The 23,001-nt window shown below is 37.8% G+C and overlaps 1 protein-coding gene across 2 annotated transcripts in view; it reads right to left on the bottom strand.

The window, feature by feature from the left end:
- Positions 1–22,807, bottom strand: part of Akt3 (AKT serine/threonine kinase 3) — a 284,685-nt gene extending 261,878 nt beyond the window's left edge. The window contains exons 1-2 of one of the 2 annotated variants that reach the window (XM_004626833.2): positions 22,580–22,807; positions 12,387–12,544 (exon numbers count right to left, since the gene is read on the bottom strand). In XM_004626833.2, coding sequence (XP_004626890.1) covers positions 12,387–12,432 — 46 coding nt within the window. In that variant the 5' untranslated portion in view covers positions 12,433–12,544; positions 22,580–22,807. Of the gene's footprint in view, positions 1–12,386; positions 12,545–14,390; positions 14,411–22,579 lie in introns of those variants that run through there. The other variant, XM_023710180.1, reaches the window with a different exon arrangement.
- Positions 22,808–23,001: the final 194 nt, after the last annotated feature.

The raw sequence follows: 23,001 nt of genomic DNA, 5'->3' as shown, positions 1-23,001 counted from the left end.
CCAGTACTGCCATCCTGACTAGAGGCTTTATAACTATAATCTAGTCTGTGCTTCCTGTTCAATATCAACAGTCCTAATTCTAGTTCCTTGCCCTGGTAATGTGACATATATTGCTGTTTGAAATCACAAAACTACTATTTTCCGATCCATTCACTGATAAAATAGTGATTAAGCAACCATATATTCAAGGTACTAGTGAACCACTTATGGGAAAGAAAAGCAATACATAGACACACAATTTCTGGTAACAGGGAACTGATAATGGAAAGCAGAAATAATGGACATAGGTATTAATCAATAGAAAACCATGGGAGGCAAAGACAAGAAACAGCTGCAAGACTGCAAAAAACAGAAATCACTCTAATTTTATGCCAATACTAAGAAAGAACACAAGTTGAAGGGGCACAGATTCTCTGTACAGCCCCTCAGATGCACAGCAGGGAGTGATGTTATTCCCACCAAACAATTTGGAGACCCTCCCCCACTAAGTACTAATAAAATTTTTTTTCAATATTTTAAAATACTTCAATGCATTCTTGAGCACCAAAAAAGAAAGAACATAGTAACTATCAAAGATTAACAATAAAGAATTGTCAGGTATTGGTCCTCCTCTATCCCTATCTCAAAAACTGACAACAAAAGCAAACACAAACTAGAAACTTGTAAAATGAACAGTGTCACCAGGAAACTTACAAAGTCTCTTCTAGCTAGAAATTTTATAAATGTACTTGAAAAATTTGTTATATAAATTTAATAACATATTCCTATCCCTTATAAGCATTAGGTAATAGTCTTGTCAATTATACAGTTTAAATACATTTTTACATCTGTATTACATATAAAATATATATCTAGCAAGTTTCATTTTCAGTTACAACAACTTGTAATAATACACCAACCCACTTGTATTTATATAATTTTTAATTCTGCACAAAATATAAAAAACTACTTGAGATTGGTATGCTTGCAATTCCAGGACTTGTGCGATGAGGTAGGAGGATTCTCCGAGTTTGAGGCCAGGCTGTACTACATAAGGAGACCCCGGCTTAAAAATAACAACTACTACTACTTGAATGCAATATAAAGCAACAAAAGCAAACAAAAGTCCTTGAAAGAGAAGAGCTGTATTAAGTGAGTGGCTTTCTGATTGAGAAGTCCTGTGACTCTGAGGGATTACCGTACAGGACCAGGACTCAGGGAGCATGCCGTAATTCACCTGCCTGAAGGTCAGATGATGAAGCCCAGAGCTGCCAAAATGGCTACGAATTGAGAGGATGTGCCATAAAAGAGACTCAGAGAGCCCAGAAATGTGTAGGTATATTCTGGCTCTATCCCAAATAACCCCTAAACCCTGCATGAACCCAGAAGATTCCAACGAACCTGAAACAGAACAAACTTTGAGAAAAGCAGAGTTTTAGCTGCTCTTTACAACAGGATAAATAAAGTGAGTTTTAACAGAATAAGGTAAGTACCAGTTAGAACAAAAACCAAGTACTGGGTGGAATAGAGGAAAACTGGGACAGACCCAGGACCTGTACAACAGCATCATCAGTATGAACTGTATACAGCTGAAAAGCAACATATTTGTGATAAAGGCAGGAAAATGTAATCACAGGCAAAGAAACAAAGTCATCAACAGAAACCAACTTCAAGAAAACCCTGCTGTTGGAATTAGGAGACAAGGACTTAAAAGCAGCCATTACAAAAGCAATCCAAGACTTAAGAAAAAACAGGATCCTAATAAATGAAGAGATAAACACTCTCACCAGGTAACAGCAGAGAAACAAACTATAAAGAATCAGATGGAAAAAAAATCACAGTATGGATTAGCCAACTAAAAATAGCAGAATGTAACACAAAATAAGCATAACAAGCCAATAAAAGAATATTACAAAGATACTAAATCTTTATTAAGGCAAAAACTAGGAAAGGGGAACAATAAATAGCACAAACAGAAAATCATATAAATAGTTACCTTAAATATAAAATGGTTTCAATGTCCCATCAAAAAGGAATAGACTAGGGCTGGTGAGATGGCTCAGTGGTCTAAAGCACCTACCTAGAACAAGCTAAGCTAAAACACAGAGTCGGAGGTTCAATCCCCCAGCACCACATGCCAGCCAGCCCCGCCCCCTGGTGGGCTGAGCTGGCCACACACACACACACACACACATACACACATAAATAAATAAATAAAATTAAAAAAAAAAAAAAAAAAGGAATAGACTAAATGGGCACAATCTGCAATCCTGGCACTCCAGAGCTAAAGCAGGAAGATCAATGGTTCAAGGCCAATCTGAGCTGCATAGTAAGTTAGAGGCCAACCTGGAGTATACTGTCTTAATATATAATTAAATAAATTTTTTTTAATTTAGTATAGGTGCTACAGGGTCTCACTACACAGATCGTACTCAGCTTTCAGCCTCCCAAGTGCCTGGATTACAGGCACACGCCATCTCACCCAGCCTCGGTCACTATCTCAGCACACTCCAGGGATTGAACCCCAGTGCCTGCGTCTGCCTATGCAGGCACTTTAATCCGCTGAGCTGTCTGGCTGGCCCTTAATAAAAATAATTTTAATATGAGAATTTTCAAAGGTAAAGACTTGTCAAGTTAAATTTTTTTCAAAAATCAAGACCTACCTCCTCTCTACAAGTGAAGCAGTGTAATACAATAAAACTGAGACATTTGAAAAGCTGCAAGCATTGGTTAAAAAAAAAAATCTCAAATGATTGTATTACTGTCAGACATAGTAAATTTCTAGACGAAGATTACCAGAAATAAAGATGGACATAAAGATCACAGAATAAATACATCAAGAAATAAAAATCATAAATGTAGATGCATGTAATAACAGAGCTTCCAAATACATAAAGAAAAAAAGGCATAATGAGAAGGAAATGGACAGTCTCTAAGCACAGTTACAGATTTCAGCACCCTGTCAGCAACTGATAGAAAAGGAGGAAAGAAAATAAAAATCAGTAAAGATACAGAAGAGATGACTCACTACCAACCATCCGGACCAGGCCTTTATAAAACACTACCCACCCACAATAGCAAAAAATTAAAACAGACCATATGGTGAACCATTAAAGAAAAATGAAATGTTCAGATATCTAAAATCTTACAAAGATAATACCAAATTATAACCAAATATGGAATTTAAGTTAATAACCTAACGTATCTACAAAACCCCTAGTCCATATATATTATGACCAGATATCAATCAATAACCCAAGATATCTACAAAACTCCTACATGGTTTGAAATTTAAAACACTATTCTAATTCACCCATGATTTAAAGAAATCAAAAGAAAACAGAAAATACTTTGCACTAGGCAATCATGAAAATATACAAAACAAGGGACAGTTCAGCAGTGATGATAAATCTGAAACTTTCTTTCTATTTTACTTTTAAAGGCTTAAAATATATCATATTAGTGTCTAAGAAGCCAGGAAGACAAAACAAAAGAAGAGCAAAATCAATGACAAAGAAAAAAAAGATGAAGAAAATGAAACCAAAAAGTTAGTTCTTTGAAAAGATTAATAACATGGATAAACTCATAGTAAGACTATCAAAAGGAAAAAAGAATATAATCCACCAGTATCAATATCAATAAGAGATATTATAGATGCTATGAATATTAAAATAATACAGAAATATTAAGAAAAAAATTAAAAAGAACATCTTTATGCTCAATGCCTTGATGAACTACTAGGATGAAATGAACAATCTTTAAAAAATTATTTTCCAAAAGACACAAGATGAGGGGCCAGGGAGATAGCTCAGTAGAATAAGCACTTGCCTGGTAAGCACAGGGTCCTGAGTTCAATCCCCCATACCGTAAAAAAAAAAAAGACACAAGATGAAAGAGAAAATATAAATAGTTCCACATCTAAAAAGAAATAAAATTATCAAAATTTGTGCCACAAGGAAACCTCCAATTCAGACTGCTTCACTAATAAACTGTATCAATTTACCTTACGTGAGAGTCACATGGGGAGAAGACACTCTCTCAGGCTTTCACAGAGAGCACATTGGCCAAGCAATGGCCGTGACTCATCCACATGGCTGCACTGATAAAGGTTCTACAATCTGAGGTACAGGATCTCAGGATAAATCCTGAGGGCATTTCACTGACCTTCTCAGACCAAAAAGCTACAACTCTTGTTGCATAGGTCCTGCTTTACCTTGGTCTTAACCATCCAGTAGAAAAGTATGAAGACGAAATATAGGAAATAAAGCCATGTTGTTATGTTGAGCTGTGGGGGACTCAGGTCAATAATTTCTGACATTGCCAGTTAAACAGAAGACCCAATGCTATTATGGGCTACTGGACTCTTTTAGAATATTTTGCTGAGTTTACACACCTATAATATTCAATAACGGAACTTAGAACAAATGGGGTATACCGATGAATGTCCATTTTGTATCTGTGTATTCCAAGTGGTTAGGATAGATATATAGTTGCGTTCTCTTAATGAATAGAATGATTTGTTCTAATGGTGTTCGTAAATAGGATCACAAGTCCGCATCTTGTACAGCAATTAACCACTAAGAAGAATATATGCAGTGTATTATTTGTTGAAACTGTACTTCCGATTTGATTTGAAACTGTCTCACTGCTATCTGTGTATCAATAAAACTTTGAAAAAAAAATTACCTGATGCATATTTCTTCAAGAATAAAGGAAGAATACTTCCCAACTTATTTTTACTACTACTTTTTTCTTTTTTGGACCGCACTAGGAATTGAACCCAGGGTCCTCAAGCTGAGTTTATATACCCAACCCTTTTTTGAGATACGGTCTTCATAACTTGCCCAGGCTGGGCTTAAATTCGAAAGCCCCTACTTCAGGCTTCCAAGAAGAAGAGGCCACAGGCATGCCCCACCACACCAGGCTCCCGACCTATTTTGAGAAACCAGCATAACCTACACCCAAAATCTGAAATGAAAACTACTGATCAATCTTTCAGGAAATGAAAAAATAAAGATCCTTAGCAAGTTATAAGTAAATCCAATACACCAACACAGTTTAAAAAATACATCATAACCAAATGACATTTATTCTTGCAATAACTACAATTTACCATTTTAACATATTAACAGAATAAAAGGAAAAAATCAAATTATCATTTCTATAGACACACTGAATGCTTTCTAAACAAGCATTCATGATTAAAAACACTCAGCAAACCAGAGAACTTTCTTAACCTGATAAAAGGCAGTAGCTGAAAACCAACAGCTAATGGGATACTCAGGAGTAAAATAAATGTTTTTCCCAACCAGATGAGAAACAATGCAAAAATATCCAGTCTCACCACTTTTCTGCCACCTTGGACTGGAGCCCCCCTCAATGAAATATAACAAGAAATAGAAATTAATGTAGTGTGATCCCTGGCACCACAGGCCAAGCCAGCCTGGCACCCGGGCACACTCAGCTGGCCACTGAGACCAGGTGTGGTGGCACATCTGTAAACCTAGCACTGGGGAGGCTGAAAACAGGAAGATGGCTATGAGTCCGAGCTGCATAGTAAGACCCTGCACCAAATACATTAAAAAAAAAAAGAAAGAAAGAAAGAAAGAAAGATAGATAGATTAATGCAACAGAAATTGAACTGTGGCTCTTCACAGAGGACTTGACCATCTATGCATATGTGTACCCACAGCTATTGGTAAGTGCTGGGGAGCACATTCTCAGTGGAAAGTGGTCCTGGGTTTGATCCCCAGGATTGCAAAATTAAATTAATTAATTTAATAAGTGAATTTAATGAGGCTGCAAGTTACAAAGATTTCAATTGTTGACTCGGAAGGACTAGGTGTATGTTTGTATACAATAGCAACTTTATAATTCTATAAATAACTCTAGAATGTATATACCAAGATTTCTCATTTGATGCTTCTTTCCATTCAGCTCTCAGGTTCAAATAAAGAACAGGGAAATTACAAGAAAAACAAACACCACATTACAATAAATACATAAACTAAGCCTTAGAATTTCAATCCCACTAGAAAATATATTTAATTTTCCTATGTTTATTCTTCAATAACTTCAACACTCAAAGTGATCTCCAACTTGCCATGTGGTTTATACAGTCACAGCCACAGCTCTTTATGAAAAAAAGCTTGCTGCTAGGTAGTAAACAGGAAATCCTTCTGTCATTTTCTTTCTCCTTAATCAGTTTATAATACACTTCTAAAGTAACTTTGTGAATAAAACCTGAACAAAGAGAACACAAGTGCAGACAGGGAAAACCAGAATGATTTAATCAGCCCCTCAAAATGTGTTTTGTTGGGGCTGGAGAGATGGCTCAGTGGTCTAAAGCACCTACTTGAAACAAGCTTGGCAAAACACAGGGACCGCGGTTCGATCCCCAGCACCCACATGCCAGCCAGACCCGCCCCCTGGTGGGCTGAGCTGGCCACACACACACACACAATAAATAAATGTAATAAATAAATAAATAAATAAAATGTGTTTTGTTGCCCCTAACAACTGTTAAGATTTTCGTAGCTCATAACACTCACACATTACAACACAATCTACCTCATAATTTTTACGTTGCTAAAGGTGCATGTTGGACAGCGGGATTAAGCTTGCTTGCTTAGAATTACCAAAGTCTACCTCATCTAAATAAATCATCTCACAGAATATTAAGATTAGACAATTTATGGATGTCCCTGAATTGGAAATTCTAAGTACAAAATAAAGTAAGGGAGAGTTATTTGAAAGGAGAAGTTGTTCACACACACACGTGCACATGCACACACACACACACAGGAAAGTACAATTTGTTAGATGTTAATCCAACACAAAGTTTAATAAATCAACACAAATATACAACATTTTCAAATGTTCTCCCTACAGTCTCAGCTACTAAGGAGACTTAACAGAGGGGCACCTCTTGACCCCATATCCAGTGGGGGCAACACAGCAATATCCTCTCTTTAAAAAAAATAAGTTTTGGACTGGAGAGATAGCTCAGCGGACTAAAGCGCCTGCTTAGGCAAGCTTAGGCAAGTGCAGAGAACACAGTTCGAGCCCCGCCCCCCAAGGCGGGCTGAGCCAGCCAGAGTCCAGGCTTAGTGGCGAATGCCTGTAATCCCAGTGATGGGGAGGCTGAAAACAGGAGGATCAACACAAGTCTGCACTGCATAGTCAACAACAAAATACATTAAAAGAAAAAAGTTTTGGGGCCGGGGAGATGGCTCAATAGAATAAGCGCTTTCCTGGCAAGCACAAGGGTCTGAGTTCAATCCCCAGTTCTGCAAAAAAAAAAAATGTGTGTGTGTGTGTGTGTGTGTGTGTATAAAAGAAAATAGCTTTTAATAAACTATTCTTACATTTATTCTACTTTCAAGCTAGTCACATTATAAACCACCTTAATCATGTTCCAATTTCAACCCAGTTACTACTATTAGATTTTAATTATTATCAAGGAACTGATTTTCCATACTTTCAAGACTACTTAGTTCTAGGTCAGAGTGTCCACTTGGATGCACGGTGATTGGAAACTTGGCCTCAGGGTAATATTTTGGAAGATGGGAAGAAATTTTGTGGGGTGTAAGGTTAGGCACACAGTGAGAGGTCCCTGTCACTGGAAGCATGATCACACCAGCTAGTTGTCTGTTTAGCCCTCACTAGAGAATTATTATAAAAGGCACAAACCTGGTCCTTTCATCCTCTCTCCAGTGCTGCTAAGTGCAAACATGATGGCCTGTGCGCCCCGGCTCTGGTCAACCATCACTATGGATGCCCTTGAATCGCTAACACTGTGAGCTAACTGAACCTCTTCATAAAGCAACTTGGGTCAGGTACTCATTTCATTATTTCAAAGCTCAGGATTATTCTTTTTTAATTTATGTATTTGATACAGCATTTCACTACACAGTGTAGACTTGTGGTCCTCCTATCTCTGACTCATTTAATGTGCTCCCAGGTCCACCAAGGAAGATAATGTAGTAATACTTTTTTCTATGTTTGTTACATGACCTTTTTTTTTTTTTTTTTTTTTTAACCAGGGATTGAACTCAGACCCTTGCACTTGCCAGGGAAGTGCTTATTCCCCTGAGCCACCTCCCCGGCCCCAACATGACATTTTTACTGTCATTCATACAATCAACAAGAATTCTCAACATTCTGCAACTGTTCCTGAAAATAACAGGAAAGCAGGATTTCACTATTACATTACAAACAACCAAGGTTACTCACTAACATTTCACTAATAACAAAGGTCAGGTGATAATAATCGGCCCAAGGTAAACAAGCACAGTCTGAAATACAATTTTGCAAAACAATTTTGAAGCAAAACAATGCTGAACAAACTACCTGGTGATTTTTTAATTTTTTTTAGGTAGTGCCTGGTGAAATTTATTTGACTTAAAATAAAAATTGAACCAGATCCTCAAGCCTTACCAGACCTGCCCTGAAGGCATCCTGAGCCAGCCAAAACAAAAAATAAAATAAAATAAAAATTGAAAAATTAAGTACTAGTATCTGAAATTTTCTAAAAGGATAAATTAAGAATAGTAAAGGGAAAAATAACAAACTTGATTTCTTCTAGTTTTTCAATTAATGCTTTCAAGGGTATAACTATTACAAATCCTAATTCAGTGAAATCTATACCATCACAAATCCTAATTCAGTGAAATCTATACAAGCAAATAAAGTTCACTATCAGTTAACCCAGTCCTTCTCATAAAATCAGCAGAAACCTGACGAAAAACACCATTCCCATAAATAAACTGAAATTTATTCAAAGAGGAAAACTTCAAAAGAAAGTCTAACAAATAGCCTAAGATTAAAAAAGTAAGTGACTATGAACTAAAAAGACTACCCAGAAATATAAATAGTTTAAAACTTTTTTCAATGATGGACCAGAAGAAAAAAAATAAATCAAGAAAATTAACCGAAATAATAGTTCCTCATTTTTTCCTTTAAAAAAAAAAGACATGGAAAATGAAAAAAAAAAAAAAAAGTGAAGCAGTAGGTTAATTTAGAAGCTACAGAAAACACAAAGAATAAATGAAATAATAACCAAAACAAAAGATTTCCCAGACTGAGGAGATGACTCAGCACAAGTGCAAGAACCCGGCTTCGATCTGTAGCGCCAGCCCTGGAACCCCAGCACGCCATCCACTGAAATCAGACATGAGGATGCACGCACGCCTATGATACTAGCGCTGGGGAGGCTGAGACAGGAGGATCACTACAAGTCCAAGCTGTGTAATGAGACCCTGTACCAAATATATATACATATATATATGTGTGTGTGTGTGTGTGTGTGTGTGTGTGTGTGTGTATAAAGAGAGAGAGAGAGAAAAGAAATATTCTAGAAAAGTACAACTAAATACCCAAAAGAAGGAAGGAGGTTTAGGAAATCACAGAACTTTTCAGAGAATTGAACAAAATAATATGATGTTAATTGAGCATCAATATATAGAAATAAGTCTGTTTACCTTATAATAATATCAACAAGTAATATGATTTAAAAGCTGAGGGCCCAGGAGATATCGCAGCAGCTTAAGTGCCTGCCTGGCAAGTGTAAGGTCCTGGGTTCAATCCCAGGTACCAAAAAATAAACAAATAAAAGCTCAATAACTAAGTATTAAGATGAAGAAGGCACACACAGTTCTGCCAACAGGAAGCAAAATATAGCAATCAGAAAGTCCAGGAAAAGGGATCGTAGTCCAGACTAGAAGCCAAACTAAAGTTTGGCATTATCTTGACTACACAAAATCCCTTTCCTCTCTAAGCATCCCATCATACCATAATTATTCATACAATCATAATACTGCTTTCTGCTTTCCAGAATTAACAAGCATAACTACAGACCTTGACAATTCAGAGTACATGTCATAGTTAACTCATGTTGGGGAGGGAAAGTGAGGCGAAAAATGGTAAGGAATACTCAATTTCCACAACTTGTAAAGCATTTAGAGTTAGTATCTAAATATTCTCCTACAGACTCTCTGAAGCTCAGTATCCAACAGCTTGAAGTTGAACTATAAAAGCAACCCCCCAAAAAAGAAAAGGAAAAGGGAGAAAGGTGGAAATACTATTACCAGACACAGTGGCCCACACCTGGGGAAGCACTTAGGAAAGCTAAGGCAGAAGGATCCTAAGTTTGAGTCCTGTTGAGGCAACTCAGAACCTGACTCAAATTACAAAAAAGGCTGGGGATGGACCTTACGCCAAAGACCTGGATTCAATCCCCAGTCTAGAAAAAAAAATGTTAAATTACTGACGATTTTTCAAAATGGAGACACTAGGTTACATGAGAATGGTTAGCCAAAAATAAAATTTAGTACTTTATACATACAATTACAATGATCAGAAGACTTAAAAATAGAGGTCTAAAATGATTACTCCTGAGGAAAGAAAGTAGAAAAACTAGAAGGCAGCATTTTTACTTTTCATTTTATGATAAAGTACTATTCAAATTCTTCTATCTATATGACTACTACTTCTCAAAATAAACACACATAAACACACACTCACACACACACACAAGCAGGATCTTCCTTCTCTGATCAATACAGGAAAAACACTGAGAAATTCTTAATTCATAATTTTCTATATTCTGTGCACTAAATACTAAACTTCTATTATGATATTTCAGGTAAGAAATTAAGCAAACTCAAGAACCACTCTAAACCTTAACAAACATGTAGATACATCAATACTTTACATTTATGGTAGGCTGTCAAAATATATCTATCCATATCTATTATCTCATTTAGCTCTCATGATAATGCTGTGAAAGGCTTAGGGATTATTAAGTAAAACTTCAAAAAGTTTGTGATTGACCATACCCTTCCCCCAAAAAAGGGAAAAGACACACGTAATAGGCAAATTTTAAAATAAATAACTAAAAAAAAAACCTCGAGAAAGCACTAAAGTATACAAATGTCCCCAAATTTATGAGAATAACATGAAAGTAAACTTAACAAAACAAATGGCTGCCCACCTTAAAAAGTTTGGCAACTTTAATGAAGTTAAACACATACATTATTGTAAAGTTAAATATACACTCACCATATGACCTCAAAATCTGATTCCTAGGTTATTACACAAGATAAACGAAAATTTATCTTGCATTCAAATTTTCATAGCAGCTTTATTCATAACAGCCAAAACTAGAAAGAGCCCAAACGTCCATCAATTCTTAAACAGATGAACAAACAATAATACATTCAGACCTTAAAATAATAAACAATAAAAAGGAACAAACTGATATACACAAAATGGTATCTTAAAAGTATTATGCTCTGTGAAAGACACCACACACAAAAGACAACAAACTGCATGATTCCATTTAGATGAAATTCTAGGACAACAAAATTATAGTAACAGATAATAGATTAGAGTATGCCAGGGTTGAGGGACAGGGACTGGGCTTCAAAGAGTTCCTTTGTGTCAAAGGAACTCTTTGCTGTGATGAAAACCTTATCACAAGTGCAGTTTGTTATAGCACTATAAACATTTGGCAAGACTTATCAAAGTGTAACTTTTAATTCCTTAATTTTATTGTAAGTACATTACAGCTCAATAAAGCTGATTTAAAAGCACAATACACAATCACATTGAATTACTGACAACAGCTTTTCAGCATAAGTATTAACTACAGATATCCAAATAATATGAAGATCAATATTTAACAGGTAACTTTTAACCAGAAAATAGATAAACAGAAACTAAAAGCTCCTAAGAATGGAAAAGTCCTCATCCTAGTCAACTTGGTCATGTGGGTAAACAGTGGTTGCCTAGTAACTATTCTAACTGTAGATTTCTAAAAAACACTGACCAGATAAGTAAACGCAGATAAGCAAGCTTTACATAAAGAGTTCTTTAATACTAAAAGATAATAACACATTTATCTAAAGAGTAAATAGGAAATATAAGTACATAATGAAAAGTAAAAATATAAAATTAAACATCAACACACAAAAAAATTTTGTGATTTTTAGACCCTGAGCTTTTGTGGGTTGGCATCCTTCCTGCTATACTACTTTATGTCCTCTGCCACTATCCAAACTGGTTTAATTAAATACTTTATATATTTACATGTCATTAAATGCATAAAAATAGCCCCTTCCTAGACATTAAATGATTCTAAAGATATCCGCAGATTACAGAATTTATGGACATCACAGAAAAACACAACACACTCGAAAGTCAAGTCTGTCTGCATAACTCAATAGTAATCAAAAATTGAGAATTTCAAAAAAATCTGTAGTGAGAAACCCTAACATACATGTAACAAATCATTTCTCTCTTAACAGACACAGCATGTTTAACAGCATCACAAAAACATCGGCTTCCAAGACACCCTTCCTCATTCAGCACAATCGCCAACCACATCAGTTTTGTTGAGCACTTACCCCTCTTCTGAACCCAACCTTCTTTCACAATGGTAACATCGCTCATGATGGCTCCCCTCTGAGCCCTCAACTTCGAGAAAAGGTACTTTGTGGTATCAGCTTTAGGGTTTGGATTCTTGGCTGCTGCTGCCCTTCCCACTCTCTAGTGATGACTCAGCCTGGAAGGAAGTATTGAAGAAAGAATTTCTTTTTTTTTTCCATTCTTGCAACTCACACAGCAATAACAAACAACTAGTTCTTTGTAAATGCCTTCAACTGGCCTGACCTCACATAAAAGTCTAGCTCTTCAGACTGGAGAGCTTATTTATTAAATAGTTCCATAATGAATGCACTTCCCTGGTCTTGTGACAGATTTCAAATGATAGTGAAACTTTTAAGCTAAGAGGTTACAATAAACATGTTTCAAGAAAACTACTGTCACACCTATACAAATAATTCAGAAAATTTGTACAGTCACGTGTTTGAGGGCGAAGAATGAAAGAGTAAAAGATTTAAGAGTGGCTTAGATCTCTGTAATTTTAGAAAGTTATGGCAAATATGAATGTTTCTGTTATACTTTATGTAAAACTCAATGTATCAAGAAACCAACATTTATATATTATTCTGTCAAGTTCCAATAAATATTTTAGGTAGATTACAATAAGTTCATAATACAAAATCATTTTACTTTTTTAAAATATAGTGTGTGGAGAAAGTGAAACAAAAGGAATATGAAAGTAGAAAAAAATGGAGTATGCAAAAGGTGCTGACCTGTCACTGGTGCTTACATCTATCACTCTCAAGGATCCCCACAACAGTCCTGTCAGGTTAGCACTAACTCCCTGTACTTCACAGACGAGGAACCCAGGCTTGCAGAGATCAGACCACTTGCCAGATTCCCACACAGCTATAAGTGATAGTGCCCAGATCTGAGCTCAGGCTGGCTAACTGCAGAACCCAAATTAATTCCAAACAAGAACCCAAATTAATTCCAAACAACACAGACTTAAGATAAAAGGAAGCCAGGAAAAAAAAAAAAACTCTACACATTTATGAAAGATGAACCACAAATGTGGCACAAAGTTTTCAGAAAGACAAAGCAAACAAGATAGGGGTCAAAAGGTTTCAGGAAGACAAAACAAAACATGTTCAATATTTACAGTATCCAGAAAGATTTTTTTTAAAGAGATTCCCCAAAAAGAATACAGTGTTTAAGACAAAAATTAGAAATACAGTTCCATTGGGACTTAAGATACCTTGTATCATAAAGTTCCCCAAAACATCCTTACATATATAGCAACACATTTCAAGGGAGTATTGCTATTGTTCCTTATCAACCTAAAAAGGAAAATGTTAACATAAATTAAAGCATTTCTACTTTTCCAAAGACATGGTATTGGCGGTTGAATATTATATGGTCCTCCTGGAAAGCATAAGTTGTAGATGCAGATAATTAGAAAAATATGTGGACAGAATATACAACCACACTATTCCATCAACCTGCGTTCTGATAAATAATACATAGTAGTAAATTCAAGGTTAGACTCGCTAGCTAGTACTGAGCCAGATTACAGGTCTTTCTTCAATGCAAATTAAGTACAGAGCAGAATCATTTTGCAATCAGCAGCAAAGACTAAACACTCACTAAACAGCCTCCCTCAATAGCCTGACAAAGGCTATGTGAATCAACACAAGCCCACCCTTGCCTCACATGCCATGAGATCAAAGACAATACCCACAGTAAGGCCAGGGCCACTCAACATCATAATAAGGTTTGCTGCTTTAGAGTCAAAAAGGGATATTGGAATCTGGGGTTTTTTCTCAAAATACTATGCATTTGGTTTTACAGAATACTAAATTAAAGATAATCCAGGAAATAAAAATACACTATTTTGGTCAAATAAGTTTAGGAAAAATTGGGCTGGGAGATAGCTCGGTGATCTAAGCGCCTGCCTAGCAAGCACAAGGACCCGAGTTCAATCCCCAGACCTGCATGCCCAAAACGGGGTGCATGGTGGCACACACCTGTAATCCCAGCACTGTGGAGGCTGAGACAAGAGGATCACTATGAGTCTGAATTGCATAGTGAGACCCTGTATCAAATAAATAAATAAAAAAGTTTAGGAAAAATCTAAAAGCCATATCATGAAGCATCATTGGCAACAGTAAAATAAACATGTAAAAATAAAAAAATGTGTAATTTATTTCAGCAAAGTCTAAATCGCCAAAAGGAAGTTATATAAGACCCACTCACCATTTTAAAACCACTCCCCCCAGTAAAAATCTTTAGGAAAGACTCTAAACATTTTAATGATTAATGTAATATTCCCAGGTACCAAATATGGCAGACTGGCTACATAACAGTGCTAGATAACTAAAAGTGTCAGCTCACTAAGTAAAGAAGCATAAATTAAACATTAAGGAACAGAGATGCAAAATGATGTCAACAGAAGAACTGAACTCTAGCAGTCTTTCTCCTCTCTTATACTTGTAGCAAGGGAACCTACATCCAGTAAGGCCATTCTTTGTTTCTAACTATAACCTGAGTAAAAGAAAATTTATATATTATTCTTGGTGATTAAAGTGGGATATGAGCAAATAATAATTAGGAAGACAAAAGATGCATAACCAATAACCTTATACTTCTTCTTAAAAGTAATCTACATTAAAATATCCTTGTATAAAACACTAGAAAAAAAGTATTTTCAAAACCAATCTTTTAAATAGTTTATTATCAAAATCTTTATCATATTATCTTTCAGAAGGTGCATGGACCAACATTTTACAATTGGAGAAAAAATGACTACACATGAAGTGACTTGCCCAAGAGCACACAGCCACTGTACAGCAGAAGCAAGCCCAGGCAATCAGGCCCGCAGGCTTTCTACTGAAACTGCCTCTTCGGTACAAAGCAACACTCTGAAACATATAAAAATGATTTCACTTCACAGTAAATTGTCCTAAAAACTAGATTTTTAAATAAAAGTCATTAGTGATATACATGCTCATATATTTAGCATTCAACTGTCAATAAACTGTTCAGTAAAGCAAAATTTAAAAACTCCAGTGAACTCAAGCATTAATTATAGAGAAGACTTTTTGATATTGTATTTGGTATAGAGCCTCACTATACAGCTCAGACTCATAGTGACTCTCCTGTTTCAGCCTCCCCAGCACTGGGATGACAGGCATGCGCCACCACAGCAGGACTTGGTGGCTGGATCAGTGCACCGGGGTGCTAGGGACCTAACCCCGGTCCTTGTGCTTGCCTGAACAGGCACTTAGTTGCTGAGCTATCTCTCTGGCCCTATTTATAGAGAATGGTTTATCTACTTTTTTACCAAATTATACCCATAATCATAATTTTCAGCTTTAAACCCTGATCCTGCCTAAAATGATGCTCACTTTGAACAGAATTTACAAAATGTCATAGACATACTATTAAGATCAATAATTTAGAAATAAATGCTTCTTATGCTCTTTACATAAAAGCATGCTCTCTGACTTAATTTTCCTACAGTGGCATACTCCTGTACCAAGTCATCTATACTCTCCTACTCAGTCTTCCATGTTCCTAAAAACACTAGTCTGCAAGACGCAAGATGAGCTGGAATCCTGCCAATTGTTTCCTAGGGTAGAGCAAAGCTCACCTCCTTCTACAGCCACAATTGCTATAGAAAGGTGTTCTACAATGAATTATGTAACAGACAAAATGTTGTTTTTCATTTAAGCTTTAATATTTGAGTAATCTATTTTTTCTATTCTTAAAAAAAAGTCACATGAAATTGATGGCTGATTCCATTTAGAACTTATACTAACTGGTTTTATTAAATATACCTTCCGGACTAAAGAATCTGATGACAATAACTGCATTTAAATGCTATTTTGTAATATTTAAAATATTCCACATTTTTAATTTTGTTCAATCACAGTATAAATCTGTAAAGCAATTTGACAGTGTCTTGACACTTAAGATGTTCAACAACCCAGAACAAAAGAATGACTAGACGACTGAAGGAACAAAGATGCAACTTTAGGGTAAGCACACAGATACTTTAGGTCAACACAGAGAAGATCATTATGCCATCTTAAAAACAAACTGAAATTAAACATCATAGAAACGTGTAAGTAAGACTATAATAAATACTATTTTTCAAAGTAAGTTTCCTGTAGACTTTGCACTGCACAGACTAGAACACGTTACAACTATCTTTTTCTCAGCATTTTTTTTTTGAAATTTTTTTTTGAGATCAGGTTTCAACTCCAAAGAAAATAAACAGCAATACTACCTAAAATTGTTAAGAATTTTAAGATAGTTACTTATAGTAAACCATGCAATTTTTATACAACAGTTAAACTTTTTCAGACATCTTTTAGTTATTCACTCAAAAAATAAGCAGATATTCTCTTTGCCCTGCTTCCCAAGACACACACACACACACACACACACACACACTGTTCTGTAACAAGAACTACACTAAGTAACAAGGAGGCAAGCAAGTTTTTGTTTTGTTCATGGTTCCCGCTGGCCTTGCACTCACTCTTGCCTCAGCCTCCCAAGTATCAGGATCACAGACATGTGCTACCACGCCCAACCAAAAAAAAAAACATTTTTAAAAATCTTTTCCAGACCTGAAATATGCTATTAAAGTGCTTTCACTTATGACCTTGTCTGACTCAAAAATATTTTGTGCAGTATATAACACATCTATTAATTCTAAATGTAAGAAAACCCTGGCCAACCAATAATGACAACATTACTTCCCCAGTTACCTTAACAAGCGAGTGACAAATAATAATGACTATCTGCAACTGACAATTAACAAGACATGAACTCTCAAGTATATATAATTAAATTTGTTACACCAAATTATCTTCCAAAAGTCCAAAAAAGTAAATGCTTCTAGAGTAAATGAAAATATTAACATATCACAACAGAAGATTAAATGTAGGTTGACAAAGGCACCAAGCATTCTCTTCATATAAGAATAAAATTCCTAAATTAGTAACTTTCTACATGTTAATTTCTAAATTAAAAATCAGACTATAGGGCTGGCCAAAAAGCTCAGCAGATTAAAGCTCCTACAAGCAGGCGCAGGGCTCAGGGTTCAATCCCCAGGCCTGCCAGCCCTGCCCCTGGGGTGCACTGAGACAGAAACTGAGACTGGGAATGGTGGCGCGTGCCTATAATCACAGCTCTTGGGAGGCTGTACACAAACAGATCACTACAAGTCCAATCTAGTAGTGAGACCCTGAACACCCTGTATACCCTTCCCTAAAATTTAAAAAAAAAAAAAAAAATCAGACTATAATTCAGTAACTTTCTCTGCAGATTAATTCAGACTATGATACTGTGTAGAATACAGTTGCTTTGCAGTTTTATTATATACGCTAGCCAAATTGAATAAGAATAACGTTCAAAGACAATGGAATGCTGGTACTCTGAATTATAAATGGTCATCAAGGATATCTGCAATATAATTCTGTGAGGTTTCTGACTTCTCAGAGAAGAAACTAACGTATGCTATAATAAATATACTGAGATACCAAACTTCCGAAAAGATTTAAAAGAAAAACAACATAAACAGAAAATTCAAGGCAACTTGTACTTTGAATAATCCTAAGGTACTCTGTTCCTTTAGAGAATAATTACCCTATTTAAAAGTATAGAACAAATCTCTAGCTTTAATAAAATCTAAATTCTTTCAAACTACCAATTCTTAAAAACCAGAACCAACTTTATATATCTTAAAATACATCTCAAGAAAAAAAGCATTTTCTCCCTTTCCCTTTCCCATTCCCAGGATATGTATCAGTTCAATCAACATGCCCATCCTTAAAAAGCAAATAAGCAACTTATACTAGAGGATATATTTAATAATCTCATTTAAAACACCCGGGAAAATGCTTCTCAGATTCCTGTTTCACCTCAAAAAGCTGTTAATAAATTATCCCTTCCACTTTTCTTGTAAGGGCTGCCTGTGTCTATGTGAAGGCACCTATAATATAGACATGCTGAGGACTGCTACTAAAAGAACTTCTGATTGCAGCTGGCCATATATTTGCAATATACATATAAAATCCTTCTCAAATCTGCCTTGGCAACTTTCTTTAGGTAACCTGGAAAAAATTATATATACACATAAAGATAAATAACCTATCATTCATTAAATGCAAAAATGAGCTTGACTACCCAGATTAAACTGAGAGTTAATAAGCTATAATTCTGCAAGAAAGTTCATCACAAGAGTACATGGGAAAAAGCACTACGTGACTGAGAAATCTGTCCCCACTCTGGCCTACCCAGAGTGACGCTATCCAGGGTACAGTACCTTGCACTGTCTGTGCATCACCTTCCTTAGCCAGTAAGCATAGTGCTAGGGGAACATAAATACTTCTATAGCTCCTCCACAGCTAATATTTATGATTCAAGTTTAAAGCTATTGAGTATCGACTTCATGTACAGATGGCCTCACAGGTGACAGTATTATCATCAAACACAGTTAATGTCCTCAAAAGTTTTAGTTAAGAAGATAAAACATCAAGCAGTGATGGAACTCGGACAAAATGTGGGCTAAGTCTACTACTGGCAAAACACTACTTCCCTACCCCTCATCCCCAGCCTGTCAAGAGCCTTACTCTCTTAATACAAGAAATGAGAAACATTCTCATTTGAACATCTTGTTTTTTTCTAGTAAGTCTCCAGTTTGCCTATTAAGAAGGTAAACTAAAAGCTCTCCTTTTCACATCTTGTTTTCTCTTTTCATTTTCCCTGGGGTATTAACAAAATATACTGACTTAGAAATGTGAGCATCTCCAACAGCTGATACATAAGTACCACACTGAAAAGGAAACAGAACAGAAGCACATATTAACTTATTCACAATTTCAAGATTACATGGCAGAAGTAAATATGCATCTTATCTGATGAAGAACTATAAAGCTACAATAAAACACGTAAGAAGTTGAAGCACTTACTTTGGCATTTAAAGCAACTGAAATGAGAAAGAATTTTAACAGCTGGGCATGGCACAGCATGCCTGTAATCCCTACTAGGGTAGCTGAGGCAGGAGGATTAGAAGTTTGAACCCCAACATGGACAATTTAATGAAACTTCAACCAAAAATAAAAAGGACTGGGGATACAGTTTAATGGCTGAGTGCTCCTGTACTCAATCTCTAGTATCCCTAGAACAGCTTGATTTTTGCAGAACCTACTTATCCAAATTTGGCACTGTGACTGTGAAATCTCAAGACAAGGTAAAAGAAAACACTGAACGATAAAGTAATTTAGAATTTGAAAAGTTCAGAAGAGGTGAATTTTTATGTCACCTTACATTGTTCTCATGTGAAAATCACTTTCAGAAGTGGAGCAGGGTTTGTTGTGATGATTCAATGAATTAATGCAGTGCCTGGCACATGACAAGTGCTCACCAGACATGGGCAACTATTAACTAAAAACCGAATGGAAGCCCTTATACGTAAAAACCATAATAAAATACCTCCAGAATTTGGTGATGCACAAGCTGAAACCTGGAGTTAAACAACTGTAAATTACTTAAACATCCTAATTCCACTCTTCCACAAAAGTTATGTGCTTTATTACCTTACATTAACTTAAAAAGTAAGTCAAATTACAAGACAAAACAAAATAAGGAATGCATTTTCTTGGATTTGTTAACTTTAAAACGCTTTTAAATTTCTTTTTTAGTAGTTCAAATTTAATCAAGAATATAAAAACAGGATCCTATCATATCATGGTGAGTATCCAATTAACATACACATAACACTGCCTTATCATCCCAAAAACAAAATCTTTTATCTAAATAGTATGACAACAAAAGAAAGTGCAGCTAGCCAGCTTTTCGCAAAAATATGCAAAGTAAAAGTCAAACTTCCACAAAACTAATTTATTAAACAGGTTCCTCTTTTAAAAGAAGTGCAAATAGTTGGAAACTTCCATATGTTTACATCAAAAGCTTGAGTTTTAAAACCCCTAACTTCCCACTTTGCACAAGAGACTAAGTGCATTTGCCCTACATAAGGTTAACCAACACCTTAAGTTTGCAATGATTCTGAAAGTTACTCTTTCTAGTGATAGTGATCTTCTCAATGCAGGGTAAATATTAAATGTTTACACCCAAACCAGCCCCTAATACACAAGTCACTCTAATTACCTACTAAATTAATGAAACCTTATCTCTCACATACACAACTTAAAACTAAAAATCGGTGGCGAGATTAGTAAAAATAAATTTTTGGTTACAAAAATATTCACTAATCATTGCGTAAAGGCTAAACACAGAAGATGAGTGAATCATAACTTCATAAAAAAGTGGACTTGTTTTAAATTCTTTAAGAAAACATACTGCAAATATATAATACACACATAGAACTAAAAACTAAAAGCCTACCTACTTGCATCTAAATTTCAGTGTTCTGTGATTCATGCATGCTCTCTTCACTTTAAAATTAGAAGCTCAAGCTAGATAACTTGGGGTCAGTCCCAAGAAAAAAATAAGACAAATCAAACACGTTTATCTACATAAAAGTCTTTATATAAATCTTACATATAAGTATGTATCCAGCCATATATCTTGGATAACTAAGAATTTAAGCAAAAGATACTTTAATGAAAGTATTTTTACGTTTCAGGCAACCACCTCCTGGAATATTTGTCTTTACTATATGTACTCTGCAAGCAACAATCAAGTTCTTAAGACTAATCTTTCCTAAACCATCATTATTGGACTGATCCATCTTTGGCTTTCTCAACTTTTTAAGTAACTACACAACTTAATAAAACGAATGAGTTTCTACCAAAACCAAGTGATATAGAGTTCTACTAAAAAAAAAAAAAAAAAATCTTACCATGTTTTACCAAATATGGAGTATTTGTCTCAACTGATGCTTTGACACATCATTTTATCCCTTTAGCCTCAGGATGAACTAAATACAGTCCAAACTGTTAACATTAATACTAGAAATTAATATAGACCCATTGAGTGTACTGGTGAATTTCTATTTCACAACTATCAATTGACAACTATTGTGCATTCAATCAAAATTACCACAGTGGCAAAATGAGTTTTATTTTCATGATATTTTGATGGTGAAATGTGAGCATTCTAGCTTTGACTTCTGGGTAAGCATTTCCTCTGCCTTCAGAAGATAACAGTAAATACCGATCCTAGAAAAACCTGGCCTCAAAGAAATTTCGTTATCTCTAACCTAACTCTAAAGATTCCCGGGAAATACCAAACAAGGGATGATCTCCGCCCGGGCGTCAGGGTTATCTCAGCTACAAGCGAGACTGCAAGTTTGGGCTCCGAAGGGCCCCACTAGCATCATGGCTGTTGCAGACCGATGCGCAGGAGGCGGCGGTGGACGAGGAAGAGGCTGGTTTGTTTACTTGCAGCCCGAACCACCGCCGCCGCCAGCAGCGACAGCATCCGCGGAGCAGCCAAACCCAGCATCTTCCGCACATTTCTATTCTTAGCACACAACTCCCAAGCGGATCAAAACCCCACTACTATTAAAAACGCAGACGAGCTCGTTACCCACCTCCCACACGCACACCCCCACCCTGCCGCGCTGTCTCCCCCAAAGCGCGGCGGCGGCGGGGCGGAGTGGGGGAAGGAGACCCGGGGGACGCCGGTGCATCCTCGCCGCACCCCACCCAGCGCGCGCAGACAGCCCAGCAGCGCCCAGCGCGGCAGACGGCCCCTCCCCCCGCAAACACCGACCCCGGCGCCGCGCGCGTTATGTAACCTAGCCGCCACCCCCGGCCCGCCCGGCTGGCGCCCCCTCCCCAGGCCGCGCGCCCCGGAAGGACCAGGGCCCGGAGCGCGGGGTGCAGAGCCGGGAGGCGCCGAGCCGGAGCAATCCAGACACCCGCGGTACCGCTAGGCCGGGGACACCCCTCCCCCGAACCCCTGCGCGCCACCGCCCCCCAGCTTCCCCCGGAAAGTGAGGGGGTACCGGGGTCCTCCGCGCCGCGCCAGGCATCCCCCGGCCTCCCCACCCACACCCGAAGCCTCTGCCGACCCAGCCCCCGCCCACGCCCCCAGCGCACTGACAACCCAGATGCCCCTGCCTCGCCCCACCCGCCGCCGCCCCTGGCCGGAGGAGGCCCGGAGGGGGCCGGGGCCCGGGTCCGGGCCGAGGGGCGCGGGTGAGCGCGCAGGGCTGGGAGTGGGGGGCGGTGGCTGTTACCTGCAAAGGCGGCGGCGGCCCCGCAGCTGCTCGGGCGGTGGCGGAGGATGGAGCTGGGGGGGCGGGGGGAGGAGAGGGGGCGACTCGGGGGTCCCCCCTCCCTCCTCCTCCCCTCCTGTCCTCCCCCCACCCCGCAGAGCCTCTGGCCCCCTGGAGCCCGGTGCGGCCGGCGGGAGGGCAGGCGAAGTGCTGCCGGGGAGGGAGGGAGCCGGCCGGGCCGGGCCGCGGAGCCGAAGCGGGAGGCGGCGGCGGCGGGAGGAAGGAGGAGGGCGGGCGGCGGCGGCGGGGGGAGGCGGAGGAGGAGGCGGAGACTCTACTTGGGAATCGGATATCGGCTACAAATTCAATTCATCACCAGAAAACACCGCTCGGGCGGGGGCCGGGCGCGCCGGCGGGACGGGCGGGGGCTGCGGCCCCGGGCG

The sequence above is a fragment of the Octodon degus genome, unplaced genomic scaffold, assembly GCF_000260255.1.
Source record: "Octodon degus isolate 3935 unplaced genomic scaffold, OctDeg1.0 scaffold00017, whole genome shotgun sequence".
NCBI lineage: Eukaryota > Metazoa > Chordata > Mammalia > Rodentia > Octodontidae > Octodon > Octodon degus.
This window is presented reverse-complemented; position numbering and strand designations above follow the sequence as displayed.